This window comes from Equus asinus, chromosome 28, assembly GCF_041296235.1.
Source record: "Equus asinus isolate D_3611 breed Donkey chromosome 28, EquAss-T2T_v2, whole genome shotgun sequence".
Lineage (NCBI taxonomy): Eukaryota > Metazoa > Chordata > Mammalia > Perissodactyla > Equidae > Equus > Equus asinus.
Genome location: NC_091817.1, coordinates 38,076,589 through 38,090,583, shown reverse-complemented (window position 1 = coordinate 38,090,583; position 13,995 = coordinate 38,076,589). Strand labels below are relative to the sequence as shown.

Genomic DNA, 13,995 nt, shown 5'->3' with positions numbered 1-13,995 from the left:
GCAGCAATGCCAACCTGTGGTTCCAGATCTTTGCTAGATCAAAGCAATACAGTCCGTGGCCAACATGGGGGGTGGGGGGGGGGGAGGGAAAGACACAATTTGGAAGAACTCTTGATTCTGGAGGTAACACATAGGACATTTGGGAGTACTGCTCCAATCAATTATGGTAACCCATAAGGCAGCTGGCTTTGAGTGGGGCCCAGACAAGAAACAGTTCTGAGCAGTCCACACTGTGTGTGTGCCATCCTGCCACCAGGCCTCATAATTCAGCCATCTAAATGCTACTGGAGAGTGTCTGTGGCAAAGAGAGATGGTCTACCTCCCTGTTCCCACCATCAACCCTAAACCCACGAAATAGCGCTGCCATCCACAAGCAGCGCCACCCAAGGAACAGGCTGAGGCACCCTGGGCCTGTCCTCATCGCCTAAGCTTGGACTCCTTCAGTGTTTTAGGGAAATTGGCCAAGCTCTAGGGCCAGGTTTCTCCACCGTGGGGAAGGTTGGAGGAGAAGAGGATGCTCCCAGCTCTCCCTACTCTCTGTTGCTAACAATTGAAAAGCTGGGTCTAACTAACCATCAGGGACAGAAAGGCGGACAAAGAGAAGCCAGCTCCAATCCCACTGTTAACATCACTTCAGTTGGGCTTCAGAGAATGGAGCTGTGTCTTTACAGAATTCCCTAATGCTGGGTTCCTGAGGCCCCACTGCTCTTCATATCCTCAGTATCTTTACCCCAAGGACATTTTCTTCTCCATTGCTGGCCGCTAGGCAGTAGAAGTCTCTCATCTGCCCACCACTTGAACACTGCAGCAAATGTCACTGGGAACATAGATGGCTGATGGCGGCTGGCAGAGAAGAGGTGCAAACAGGAGCAGAGAGCCGCCTTCCCAAAGGAGGTCCTCCCTCCTTTCTAGCTCCTGCACTCAAGATGCAGGTTCTCCTCCAGACATGGTAGGAGCAGGGGAGGGAGAGACAGGAAGGCCATGCAAAAGGGGGGGAAACGTGTCCTAGAGGCACTCACCCCTCAGAGAGGTGGGGACGGCCAAGCTTGCCGCCCAGCTGGTGACACGCCCAAATGCATGAGACTGATGGAGACGGGCCAAAGTGGAGGCAGGACAGCCACTGTGGGAAGTTGCCAGCCATTCTCTCCAATTCATTCCTCTTTCAGAGAAAAGTGAAGAGGGGACAATGAATTGATTTTTAACAAAAAGACGATTTACATGTCTTGGGAACTTCAGACAGTAGGGTCCATGGACCTAGGCTCCTCATGTATAAGGGGAGGGTGTCTGTGAGTCGTCCCCTCCCCCTTTCATATATGCCCCCAACATTCTTAGCCATTACTCAGTCACAGCCCCCCACTGCAGATACACCTTCTTTCCACGACCATACACATTTCAGAACAGACAAACGACTATACAGTTTTTTTGTTCTTTTTAATTCAGAAAGAGAGAGAAAGGGAAGAAAATAAAAAACGTTTGTTTAAATAACTATTGCAGAAAAGGAGATCAGGGCTAGATGCTGGGACCTACCTCTTCCAGAATGGGGATTTATTAATGGGTTTAAACAAAACAAAAAAAAAAGAAGAAAAAGGAACAAAAAAGAAATAAATTATTCTGCTCAATACTGTTTGGCATGATTGCATTGTGTTTTTCCTCTTCTAAACACTCACAACAGCCTCTTCAGGAAGCACTGAGAGGAGACTGGCAAGAAGGGCTGGAGCTTTGACTCTCTAATGGGGAGGGAGGCCCTGAGGAGGTGTTCCACTAAAGGCCCCCAAATCCACCCTCATTCTTTACTCCTCCTACTTTTGGAATTGGGAAGGAACACACTCAAGCTAAGTTCTCAATATATTAACTTTTAGGGGTGCTCACTGCCCCACCCCCACACCCCAACCCTCCTCTAATACACCCCCCTGCTGTACTGTTCCCTCAGCCAGCTGCAGGAACCATATCAATGGCCAGGAGGCTGCTAGGTGGTATCAACTCACTAAGAAAAAGGGTGGTATCTGTGTTCATCACTGTCAGGAAGGGGGATCCTTTTAGTGGTTTGGAAGCTTCACAGAAGCCCTCTCCCCCTCCTAAACGTCCCCACCTTGAAGGGTGAGACCACCACCAGCAGCTTCCTCTAGGGACTTAAGCTGGGTTCAGTCATGCAAGCAGCTTCCACTTGTAACCTGGTTGTTAACTCCCCAGCCTTTCTAGAGCTGGAAATGGAAAGTGGGTTAGAGCAAGGAGGCAGGAGGGGAGCATGGGGGGACACGTGGGCAGGGAAGGAGGCATGCAGGGGGCCAGCTCAGAATTTTAAAAGAATCATTGTTGGTCAGCCAAACCTGGTAACCTCAGGTTAACCAAATTATGAGCCCGAAGCAAATTCCACCCCCGAGCAAGAGGTTTCCTACTCCTCTTTGGGGTGATGGTTAAAGGAAGAAGGTGCATGCACCAGGCAGCTGCGCTCCCCATCTCCAGCTTTCTTTGCCACCTGTGGCTCCCTCTCCCTAGAGCCAGCCAAAGACGTGTATGTGTGTGTGTGTGTGTGAGAGAGAGAGAGAGAGGGAGAGAGAGGGAGAGGGAGAGAGGGGGAGAGAGGGGGAGGGAGGGGGGAGAGGGGGAGAGAGGGGGAGAGGGGAAGAGGCGGAAAGGGGGAGGGGGGAGTTGGGGAGGGAGGGGGGAGAGGGGAGGGGGTGGGGGAGAGGGGAGGGGGGTGGGGGAGAGGGGAGGGGGGTGGGGGAGAGGGGAGGGGGGTGGGGGAGAGGGAGAGAGGGGAGTGGGGGAGAGGGGAGAGGGGGGAGGGGGAGAGAGGGAGAGAGGGAGAAGCAGCAGTGTCCCAATCATCCCAGGGCAGGTTTTGATTTTCTTTTCTGAGCAACAAGTAGGCTGGTGAGGAGGCCCAGGACTTAGGGAGGGACACTGAAAAGGGTGCGGGCGAACAGTAGGGTTAGGGGCCGAGGGTACTCGTGAGTGAGAAGCACCTTACTTTTGATGTGACGGGGCCTCCTTGTCCCCTGCCCTGTTCCTTACACCTGCGTCCCGGAATTAGGCCCTAAGCGAATTCCGCCCCCAAGCAAGGGGTGAATACAGTTCTAGTTTCCCAGTGAGACACCAAATGCCCTGGTCAGAAAGGCCATTCCATAGGGTGGCCGATGGTGGGGAAAGGGAGGAAGGGAGATGAGGGTCCCACGCGCCCTCTGGATTCTCTCTGCATTTCTTTGGTGGGTTTACACTCACTCATCTGGGCCTGACAGATAAAGAGACGGTGGAGTCTAAAACCCTCTCGGAGGCCTTGAGCGGTTTGGGAAGGGGCTGGCTTTTCCCCTGGGGTGAAAGCGCGCCCCCTGGAAACCACGGGAGCGGCCCCGACCACCAGAAAGGCTCGCCGAACGCCCCCCGCCCACCCCGAGGCCACGAGGGACCCCCGGGAAGGGGAAGCCAGCCGCCGCTGCCCCAGCCTTCCCCATTTCCTCCTCGGTGACCTGGAGGGGTCAGGCCAGCAAACGACTGAGAAACGCCCCAGACGAGCGTGAGGAAGCCACTTCAAGGAAGGCAGAAGCATCCCCTACTCCATAAAAAGCATGAAATAAAACCCTACCCAAAAGCAGAAAGGGGTGGGGACTGGGCGGCCGCTGGCCCGCCTCCAAAGGCCATTGATTGGAGGAGACGGGTCCCAGCGCCGGAAGTTCTCCTTGAGTCGCATGATTGGTTGGGAAAAACAGAGGCTCAGCCCGACTGCAGCGCTGATTGGTGCCAGGCTTGGGCCGGCCCCCAGAGTCTCATGATTGGCGGGGGACAGCAGCGCTCGCTGGACTGCAGCATGATTGGTCCAGACCGCGGCCGGGCGTCGCTGCCGATTGCCCGGAGACGCGCAGCCGGCGCCGCGCCCACGCCGAGGCCGCCGCGCCCGGGCTGGCCTCGAGTCCCTGCTGGGAGCGCGCACCGGCGACTCGCGGCCGGGCCGGAAGGGTCGCGGCGAGGCCGGGTTCAGTTCCCTCGGTAGACCTCGATCTTGCTGGCCTTGGCCAGCATGTCGATGATGTGGGCCTCGAAGTCGGCGTCGTGCACGCCCGTCTTCCGGAACTCGCCTGCGTACCGGTTATTCTCCCAGTAGTGGTGCCAGTTGCCCCGGCTGTCGGCCCCAAACCCGTACACGTTCACCTGCAGGGGAGGGCGGCGCAGGTCACTCCATGTCGGGAACCAGGAGGACAGGGAGCGGGAGGGCCTCGGGTCGTGGTGAGGGAGGAGAAAAGGGCCGCGGCGACCCGACGACACCTGGGAGGCCCGCAGCTCATCAATTCCCAGAGTGCGCGGGGTGGGGGTGGGGGGGCACCCACGCCTGGCGCTGAAGACACTGACCAGTGGGAGACGCTGCTCCCTTCCGGTTCTCCTTCCGTCCTTCTGATCACATCAAGAATGCTTCAGTTTGGGGGTAGGCTATGACAGCTCTCCAACCCTTGCTAACTTCCTTTTTTTGTTGTTGTTAATGGAGCACTTATATTTGAAAGCTGGTCAAACACCCAGTACCATACACCGAAGAATCTACTGGCCAAAGTGGGTGTGCTGGGCGTGAGCACTACCGTGTATGGCCCAGTAACCCAGCCCGCCAGCGGGATGTGGTTCCTTGAAAGACTAACCCCCATTTTTAACACAGAGTATGCTTGGTGCCCACAACTGTGGGAGACTACCATCCAGCTGAAATTTTAACTACATTGTTTCCATTCTATCTATGTTTATGGTTATTTTTTCTTTCTGGCAAATAATATCAATTATGGAAGTAATATTCTATTTCCTTTTTAAATAAATTTAACTTTTCAATGAAGTGATTTCAGATTTGGTAAAATCATGAAAGTAGTAAGTTTGGGAAGTGCAGATCTATACTTTATAGCCTAGAAACAGGGGGAATCAAAGCCACTTGGATTCTGCCTATAAAAGCACATTCCTCTTGAGGCACGGCTAAGCCCTGAGATGGGCTGACTCCCTCTATTCCATGAGTCCTGTGATTTTACCCCCAGACTGGGCTCCTCACCTCATCACACACATGCAGGGCAAAGAAGAGCACCAGCATCCCTGTGGAAGGGTACCGCCCATGATGCTCTGTCCACCGGTCATGGATGTACTTGAAGAAGGCTGGGTTGTAGATCTGGACCTGGGAGAATAGGTAACAGACACATGAGGGGCTTTTGGGGCACGGAGACTCAGGCCAGGCTCTGAGCAACTTCTGCCAGTTCCTCCATGCTTGCTAGGGGACCTGTTTGTCCGTGTTCCGTGGTTCCTGCCGCCTCTGTGGGGGGGTCAGGCATACTAGCAGATTTGGACTCTGAAGGTTCTGGAAGGGCACTGAGGGACACCTGAGCCACAGGACCAGGGACACCATGAGTCAGGTCTGCACTGTTCCCATTGAGGTGGGGATGAATAAGGAGGAGGAGGAGGGAGCTTACCTTTTCTTTGTCCACTCGAAGGAAGGACTTCACTGGGGCATAGGTGCTACAAGCAGAAAGAAAAATAACACTGAGATGGCTCCATGGGACCCAGGGATGCTTTTCCTCCCGCTCAGGCCTGTGTGATGACAGCCTCACAACAGGCGCCCCCTGCTTCCAGACTGCTCTTCCATAGCACATCACTGAATACCTTCATCAGCATATCATCAGAAACTTTCAGTGGCTCCCCATGTCCTCCAGGATAAAAGAGGATGTTTTAGACAAGCATGGGAGCCTTCCATAATCCAGCCCCAACTTTTCTTCCCACAACTCTCTGCTGTGAACTCTCCACTTGAGTTCACCGTTCATCTCACACCCACCATGTTTGTGCTCTGACCGCTGCCCACAATGACCCTCTCGCTACTGTTCCCACATTTGGCACAAATCCCTCCTTCCCTATTAGCCAGCCATGGGGCCTGTAACCTACACTTCCTTTTCTAAGTATCTATGGGACTTAAACTCTATAGCACTTATTTTAGCGCTTATGTCTCCCAAACATAAGATAAAATAAAGTAAGGAAACTGTAACTTATACTTCTGTGTTTAAAAAATACATGGTGACAACAGGCAAAAGGTAGAGACAACCCAACTGTCAATTGACAGCTGAATGGATAAATAAAACATGGTATATCCATATAATGGAATACCATTCAGCCTTTAAAAGGAATGAAATCCTGATACATCCTACAACATGGATGAACCCTGAAAACATTATGCTAAGTGAAATAAGCCAGACACAAAAGGACAAACACTATGATTCCACTTATATGAAGTACCTAGAACAGTCAAATCGTAGAGACAGAAAGAATAGTGATTATCAGGGCTAGGGGGAGGGGGAAATGGGAGTTATTGTTCAATGGGTACAGAGCTTCCATTTGAGATGATGAAAAGTTCTGGAGATGGATGGCGGCGATGTTGGCACAACAATGTGAATGTTACTTAATGCTACTGACCTGTGTGGTTAAAATGGTATATTTTATGTTACATATATTTTACCACACACACAAAAATACATCATGAGATACAGAAGCGATTAGTGGTTGCCTAGGGCTGGGGGCTGGGGGTGGAGAGAGTGAGCGTCATGGCTAAGGCGTACAGGCATATCTCTAGATCTTTATCTTTAAAGATCTTCACCTTGAGAATATGAAAGTGTCCTGAAATTAACTGTGATGGTTACACAACTCTGAATATACTAAAAGCCAATGAATTGTACACTTTAAATGTGTGAATTGTATGGTATGAGAATTATATCTCAATAAAGCTGTTAAAAAAATGCTTGGTGTATTGAATTTCCTGAGGTTCCCAGTTGTGACTGGGTACCTGCCTCCAAAGAAAGTTCTCAGAAGGCAGAGCTCCCACAGTCAGGAGCCACCTCCTGGGAAGGAGACCAAAACTAGATTGTCCTTTCTTCACCTTTCCACCACCAGTATGCTGGCTGTCACTATGCAGGAAGCGACACAGCAATCTGTGGCCTCAGTTAACCTATCATTTGGGGCCCTTGCAACTATTGCCTCATCAGCCCCTCTTGGCCAAAATATTAAGTAAAAGGACTTCTAAGATCCAGTCCCTGGGAAGACTCCTCCCCAGGTAGTCCTGTCACCCATATTCCACTTCAAGTCAGCAGAGTGGCTCACAATCGGATCTGCCCTGTGGACAGGGCACTGGCAATCCACAGGAGGTCCAGGGCTTTGAAGGGCACCAACACGAAGCTGACATTGGCAGGCAGGTTCTTGGCACTCTCAGGGTACATGAAATGGTGGGTGGTTCGGCTGCCAACATCCTGCTCAAAGCCCACAGTTGGAGCCTGATTCATCCTGCAGGGACAAGAGAGTGATATGAGAAGAAACCGCCCTGGAAACTGATAGGAGATTTTTAGAGGACAATTTGGTGCTAGCCATCAAAATATAAATGGGGGTACACTTTGAGCCAGCAATTCCATTTCTAGAAATCTGTCCTATAAAAATGGCTGCATAAGGGGCTCGCCCCGTGGCCGAGTGGTTAAGTTCACGCGCTCCGCTGCAGGCGGCCCAGTGTTTCGTTGGTTCGAATCCTGGGCGCGGACATGGCACTGCTCATGAAACCACACTGAGGCAGCGTCCCACATACCATAACTAGATGGACCCACAACTACAAATATACAACTGTGTACCGGGGGGCTTTAGGGAGAAAAAGGAAAAAAAAAAAAAATGGCTGCATAAGTGTACAAAGACATGCGTACAAAGATATTCACTGTAGTATTATTTATGAATATTATATATGAATAGTATCATAAATAAATACTATTATTTATAATAGTGAAAAGGAGAATCAATTAAACAATAAGAACTGGTTGATACATTTTGGCACGTTCATATAATGGAATACCACGTAGCCATCAGAATGAATCAAGTAGATGTACGTGTGTAAATAAGAAATAAGTCCAAGAGCTATTCATTGAAAAAACCAAGTGCTGTGAGGTATCCTACTTCTTTCCTTTTAATACATGTCCTTTGAATACCTACTATGTGCAGCAGGAGGGAATTACAACACAGAAAAGGAACACTTCAAACTAGATAGTGTGATAACATATTTTGTAAAAAAAAAAAAAAAGAGAGAGAGAGAAACAGAGAGAAGAAGGAAAGAGAGAGAGAGGGAGGAAGGGAGGGAGGGAGGGAGTAAAAGAGGGAGGGAAGAAGACAGCCTCTATTCCCCCAGCCCCAGCCACCCTGTCCCTGTAGTTTAAGTTCTTGTCTGCCTTTCCACGCCAAGGCCAAGAGTGATGCCCCAAATTCTGACAGTGCCCACCCTTGGCTGTACCCTGGTGATGTGCAGTGTGGGTCTGTCTCTCCTGCGCTGTCATGGAAGAAGCTGGAAACTCCGCACAGGCTCCCCACCCCCCCTGAGTGTAATAAGCCAAGAGGGTTTCTACTTCTTTTCAATTGGTGCAAAACATAGGATCAATAAAATCAAAGCTCCCTTTTTGGGTGAGCAGCTTAAAAACAGGTGATCCAGCTTTAAACACAAACTTGTTGGTCTTTTCTGCTGTGATACTTTATGAGAACATTCCTGTCTTATGTGGACCACCTTGCAGAATCATGACCACCAAGGTGGGTGACTGTAACCTGGACCTCCACTGGGGACACAGGGATCTGGGAGAGAGAGAGTGAAGTCTCCACATGCTCTCCCAGCTGTTTATGCGTTTTGTAAAACCAGTATGAACATTCCGCATCTTTAAAGTGGCCAGCACCACAGAGCTGGGTGGGTGAAGACCTCTTGTGTCGCGGGGGCTCCCACACTGCCTTCCCTCTGCCCGTCTCCCATTGATGGCACGATGTGATGTGGTAAGAGCATGTTCAGGGAGGCCGCACCCCTGCTGGTCACACTACTGTACCTCCTGCCTTTCCGGTTCCCTTCCCTTGAGGGATTGAAGGGTGTTTGGGGCTGGGAGACTATAAAGCCTGAGAGTGGCCTGATTTGGAGCTAGAGAGTGAGTCTTTATTCTTAGCAGTGTCAGTTCTACTCTGGTGAAGTAGAAGCCTAGAATCTTCTCTGCAGGACCAATTGTGCTCTGGCCCCCAAACAGGGATCCAGACCCTGCCTCCCTCCCCCAAACCTATTTCTTTAGATTAACTGCCCCTCTGCCTCCTGTCCAGGTGCCCCTCTGATCTTCTGCTTTTTAGGGTTCAGAGATATTGTCTCCCAGAGGAGCCAAGAAGCATCCTTTCCCATTCCTCAGTAACAGTTTTCCAGGGCTGCCACAGCTCCACACACAGCATTGGTGTCCTATGGTCACCAGAGCCACAGTCTGGATCTGCCCTCTGCCACATCAGCCCTGGGGTCTGTGAGGAACAGAGCAGGTTGGCGAGGAAGCCTTAACAAAGATGGTATTTCTCAGCTGCCTGGGGTATGGAAGGGGACAGCAGGAGGTGGAAGATGGGATGATGACACTCAAGTTGTCTAGGGCCTGGGCCGGGCAGGGGCTGGGGTCAAGGTTCACTCTTCTGAGTACCCAAGAAACAAACCTCATCTCACCTAAGATGGAGAGCCAAGGTGGTCCTGCAGATCAAAGGGGGACACCTGCCCTAGGTTAGCTTCTGAAGACACCCCCACCCCTACACTCCCCCACCCCCACCCCACACCATCTGCCTTTTCCACTTGTCCACTGAATCAGCAGCCAGAGCTTTCACGAAGTCCCTTCACAGACGTGTCAGCCAGGATCACTGCCTCCCGCTCCTCAGTCAGCCCTGTTGCAGAGCCTCCACCTCCCTCAGGTCCCTCCCGCTTGCTGGGCAGGCGCCAGCTTTCAAAGTCTGAGAATGAATGGAGTAAGAGGTCCAAAAAGATGTTTCGGAGCCTCCAAGGCAAAGGGAAGGAATGTGGCATACTTCTGGGGACAGGATTTTGCTTCGAGGCTCTGATTCACCCTGGAGAAGCCAAGCCCTGGAAAGGGGCCAAAGCAGGATAGAGAGGATGAGCTGGGTCTCTGTGACTTGGAGGAAAAGCATTCTAGCATTCTATCTGTTCCTGGCTGCTTCCAGCTGCCAAAGAAGTACCTGGGGGCAGGGGCACAGGCAGGGTTGACATGCATTCACGCTTAGGGTTTGGCACCTGGCCGCCTAATACCTTTCCTTATTCGTATATTTATGGCGATCCTACCAGATCCTACCAATCTGCCAGATGCTATTCTAGGAGTCATGGATCTATCTGCTGGCCAGTAAAGGCAGGACCAGCTCAACTCCATTTGGAGTTGTCAGCAGGGCTCAGAAGACATATAGGAGGAGGAGGAAGCTGGTTGGGGGGCAGGTGGGTAGAGCCATCATCTCACTGTATCTCAGCTCAGCCCTTCCATGAGGTCTTACGTTGGTCCTGCTTCCCGAAAGGCGGGCCTCCCCACTGGTTCCAAACCAACATATTGCCTATAAGCAGAGTCACCTCCACTGCCATCTGGCTCCTTATACAGATCAGCAAAAAGCCAATTACCATCTCGGTTACCCCTTCTACAAAGCCATTCTGAAGTCCACTCCAAAACACCACATCTCCTAGCCTGGTCCCTGTGAGGGAATGTCTGTGAATTCCTCTCTGCAGCTGGGCCTGACCAGGTACCGCCCATGAGTCATAGAGGCCAAGTCTTTTTGTCTGCCGTGCTTGTAGCCTGGAGCTTCACAACCATCACCAACGTGTATAATGAAAGCTCCCACTAGGTGTAGATGGGAGGACAGGTGAGGCAGGAGCTTCAGGCACTCGAGAGCACTGCCCTGGGCTTCCCAAGGCACTGCACTGAAGTGATGGATGCCTCATTCCCCAATCTCGGCCAAGTCTCTAGGTGGAGAGAGGCCCCTCTCAGCTCCCAGCTTGCCTCCCTCACCTTCTGGGTGCCAGCACTTGGAGGATGGGGAGAATCTCAGGTGGCTCTGGGTTCCTGGATGGGGCCTAGCATCCCTCTCTCTCTCCCAGCCCCCACCGTTCTCAACATGAGAAAGGTTTTGTAAGGAATGTTGAAAACCTCAGAGACCTATTGCTGCCTTGGTGTTGCTATGGAGACAGCAACAGTTTCTAAGACAAAGCCCTTCCTTCTACCTCCTGGGAAACCTGGTCTTTCTACAATGCTCATCCTAAGATAAAAGTGAAAACAGGGCATTTTCAGTATCTTTATTCTTAAGGCTCTTTCTCCACCAAGGAGTAGGATGGAAGGATCCCTACTGGGGCATTTCCTGTCCTCAAATCTAGGGAGGAAGTCAGAAGACAGAGGTTCAGGAGCAGAGTGAGCAGCCCTGTATGCCTACCCTCTAGTCCCTGTTCACTCCCAGGCTCCTCACTCTGCGTCTTTGTATGGAATGAATGCCCTCCAAACCCTTCTCCTTTCCTCAAGATCGGGCATAGGTATCTGCTGAATGAATGAGCCCCTCCATGATCTAAACCTTACGAGATAAAGGGGAGGGACAGCAGCCCAGAGCAAGCGCTGCACAGCTCCTTTTCCTGCCCAGGACTTCAGTCTTCTGTGAGTCTGCCAGAAGGAATCACCTGTGGCTATTAAGCAAGATGCTATCTTGGGGCCCTCACTCCTGGCCCAACTGCTGAGGGGACCAGGCAGGTGGAAGGGCCTCTGCTGGGAGTTTTCACTAGACATCAGCCAGGAGTCTAGTTCCAGGTCTTTTCAGAGGAATTCAGAGTTGGCAACTGAGTGCAGGCCTCAAGCAAAGTTTAGAATGGGAATTTTGTCTCCCCATCCACCCCAACAGACAAAAGTGAGAGACTTGAGCCTGTCACAAAAGGTTCTGGATGTCAGAGACCCATGGCACCCCCAGCAGCTGGCAACTTCTACACTGCCAAACAAGGCCAAGGCGGTCAGACCTCCCTCCTGGAGGCTTGTCCTGGGCTCACCCTTGGGCTCACCTCATGACGAAGTTGTGCCCGTCCACATCCGGCCCGTAGCCAGAGCCACGCAGGTTGCCTGAGTTCCCCACCACAGCACAGCGCCGACACTGGTGGGGATCCCGGAAACGGTAGGGGTTCTCGCCTGGGACTATCTGGAATAGCTTCTCCAGCACCTCGTTGGTGTTGTGTGACTTGAACTGGGGCTGCAGCATCTGCGGAGGGGAAAGGAGGGGTGTGAGCAGGGAAAGATTCCCACCTACCTCCCCTCCCTGCCTTCATCCTCCAGGGTCCAAGCCACACAGGCCTCCTAACCACGCTGTCAGGGTGAGTAGGAATTCTCCTTGAGCAGTGAGGATTCTCCCCTCTCTCAATAGCAGCAAAGTCTCCCTTCTGAGACAGTGCTCTGCTAGTGAGGAGCCGCCCTGACGCACTGGAGGGGGCTCAGGGGTCAAGGCACCATTCAACACATTCTCCAGGGATCTGCAGGCCCATGCCACAAAGCAGAGAAACTGCCTGGGTTCGTCATGTTTGAAGAGGCCCCTGCTCTCCTGTCCTCTCTGGGCAGCTCTGAGTCACACAGAGTTATTGTGAGGTGCAGTTAATGTGGAAAGCTCCACCAAGCTTCAGGAGTTCATTCCCAATCAGCCTACGGGGACACAACCCTGGGATTCAGCCTGAGGGCTTGGGGTTACAGAAGCCGCACCACAGGATACCTAGAGCCACTCCCTGAGCCCTTAATGAGAGGAAGGGAGGCACAGAAATTCTTTCAAAGTCAGAATGGCTGGAATGAAATTGGTCCCCTGTACCTCCCACCACCAGTGACTGTGAAAGACCATGAAATGAGGCTGGGGCAGCACTCAGATGCCTACGTTGCCAGAAAGTAACACACAAGAGTGAAGCAATGAGCCAAGAAGGACCAAATTTTACAGTTTTTAAAGAGAAGCTGAAAATATGGATTTCATGTGAAATATCCTGATTCCTAAACGTTGGTAACTAATGCAAAGATTTTAAAAACATTGAGGGGGGTTAGACTTGGCCCAGGGACCACCAGCTGGTAAGGTAGAAGCCAGGGCTTTCAAATGCTCTGTGGTCTAAGCCGAAACACCACAGGTTTGTGGCCCAGCAGGAGCTGCTCAGGGGACGGAATACATGGAGGGGAAGGGGTAGGCCTGCTTCTCTGCCTCTTCTGAGCACAGAACAGGCCTTCAAGAACAAGACCACAAACTCAGTGTGCAATGGAAGTTTAGCTCGGAGACAAGAGTTTCTAAGTTTGTGGCAAAAGGGGGTGACTGTGGCCTCTGTTGCATCTCAGCCAAGAAACATGCTTGGTGCTTAAATAGCCTTGAGTTCCACCCCATAGGCAGGAGGCCTGGCCTGCCCCTGGGTCTACACCTGCCCAGGCTCCTGTTCTGGCCCTAGGTGGCCACCACTGAAACTCATCACCTTGGATATACCCTGCGTACTCTCTGAACCTTGATTTTCCCATAAACTGAAGGCTGTGGCTATGAGCAACAGGTAGAACCCTTCAAGGGCTCCAGGCTGTCACAGGAAGGGCTGTGGGGCTCCTGGTGACCCCTGTTCTCCTCCTCCTTAGGGACTATGACAGTCTGGGCCAGGAAGCAGGATCTGTGAGTTGTGATAAGCCTGATCACACGAACTCACCCTCACAGCTTCCCTGAAGGTGAGAAAAAGGGGGAGTCATCATCCTCTCCATTTGCCAGGGGGAAACTGAGGACCATGAGCTGCCTCCCAAGTTCCCCCTCGGGGAATGCAGGCAGCCTGCGGGTCTCTGGGTTAAGTACTGATACTGCTCCACCCCTGATACATGTGGCAACCAGAAGCCCCTGGCAGAGCCTGGAGAGCAACCCTCTAGAGACGACAGAGATGGGGTGAAGGGAATTAAAAGCAGCAGAAAGGCGACAGAATCCAGAAGAGCCGGGAGGCGTGGGCACACGCGTCCCCTTAGCCCCTCCCCTTCACCACCCTTAACCCCCAGAGGAGTTGACAATGCTTTCTTATCCCTGCCCAGAAGAAAATCTTTTCCGGTAATTGTAAAGAACCAAGTAAGTGGCCCTCATGGTGTTTAAAATTGTTTTGAGCCAACATTTACAAATTAGGATATTTAGCAAAAAAAATCTGGACTTCTGGGTTCTCTTAAAGGTCCAGAAGATCCAGTC

At 51.8% G+C, this 13,995-nt stretch overlaps 1 protein-coding gene across 4 annotated transcripts in view; it reads right to left on the bottom strand.

Annotated features, from left to right (window-relative positions):
- Positions 1 to 1,412: 1,412 nt before the first annotated feature.
- The window catches only part of ST3GAL2 (ST3 beta-galactoside alpha-2,3-sialyltransferase 2), a 45,040-nt gene continuing 32,457 nt past the window's right edge, over positions 1,413 to 13,995 (bottom strand). For 3 of the 4 annotated variants that reach the window (XM_014829157.3, XM_014829159.3, XM_070500198.1), the window contains 5 exons: positions 11,837 to 12,030; positions 7,099 to 7,278; positions 5,427 to 5,472; positions 5,015 to 5,134; positions 1,413 to 4,146 (listed from right to left, as the gene is read on the bottom strand). In XM_014829157.3, coding sequence (XP_014684643.1) covers positions 3,973 to 4,146; positions 5,015 to 5,134; positions 5,427 to 5,472; positions 7,099 to 7,278; positions 11,837 to 12,030 — 714 coding nt within the window. In that variant the 3' untranslated portion in view covers positions 1,413 to 3,972. The remainder of the gene's footprint in view (positions 4,147 to 5,014; positions 5,135 to 5,426; positions 5,473 to 7,098; positions 7,279 to 11,836; positions 12,031 to 13,995) is intronic. The other variant, XM_070500199.1, reaches the window with a different exon arrangement.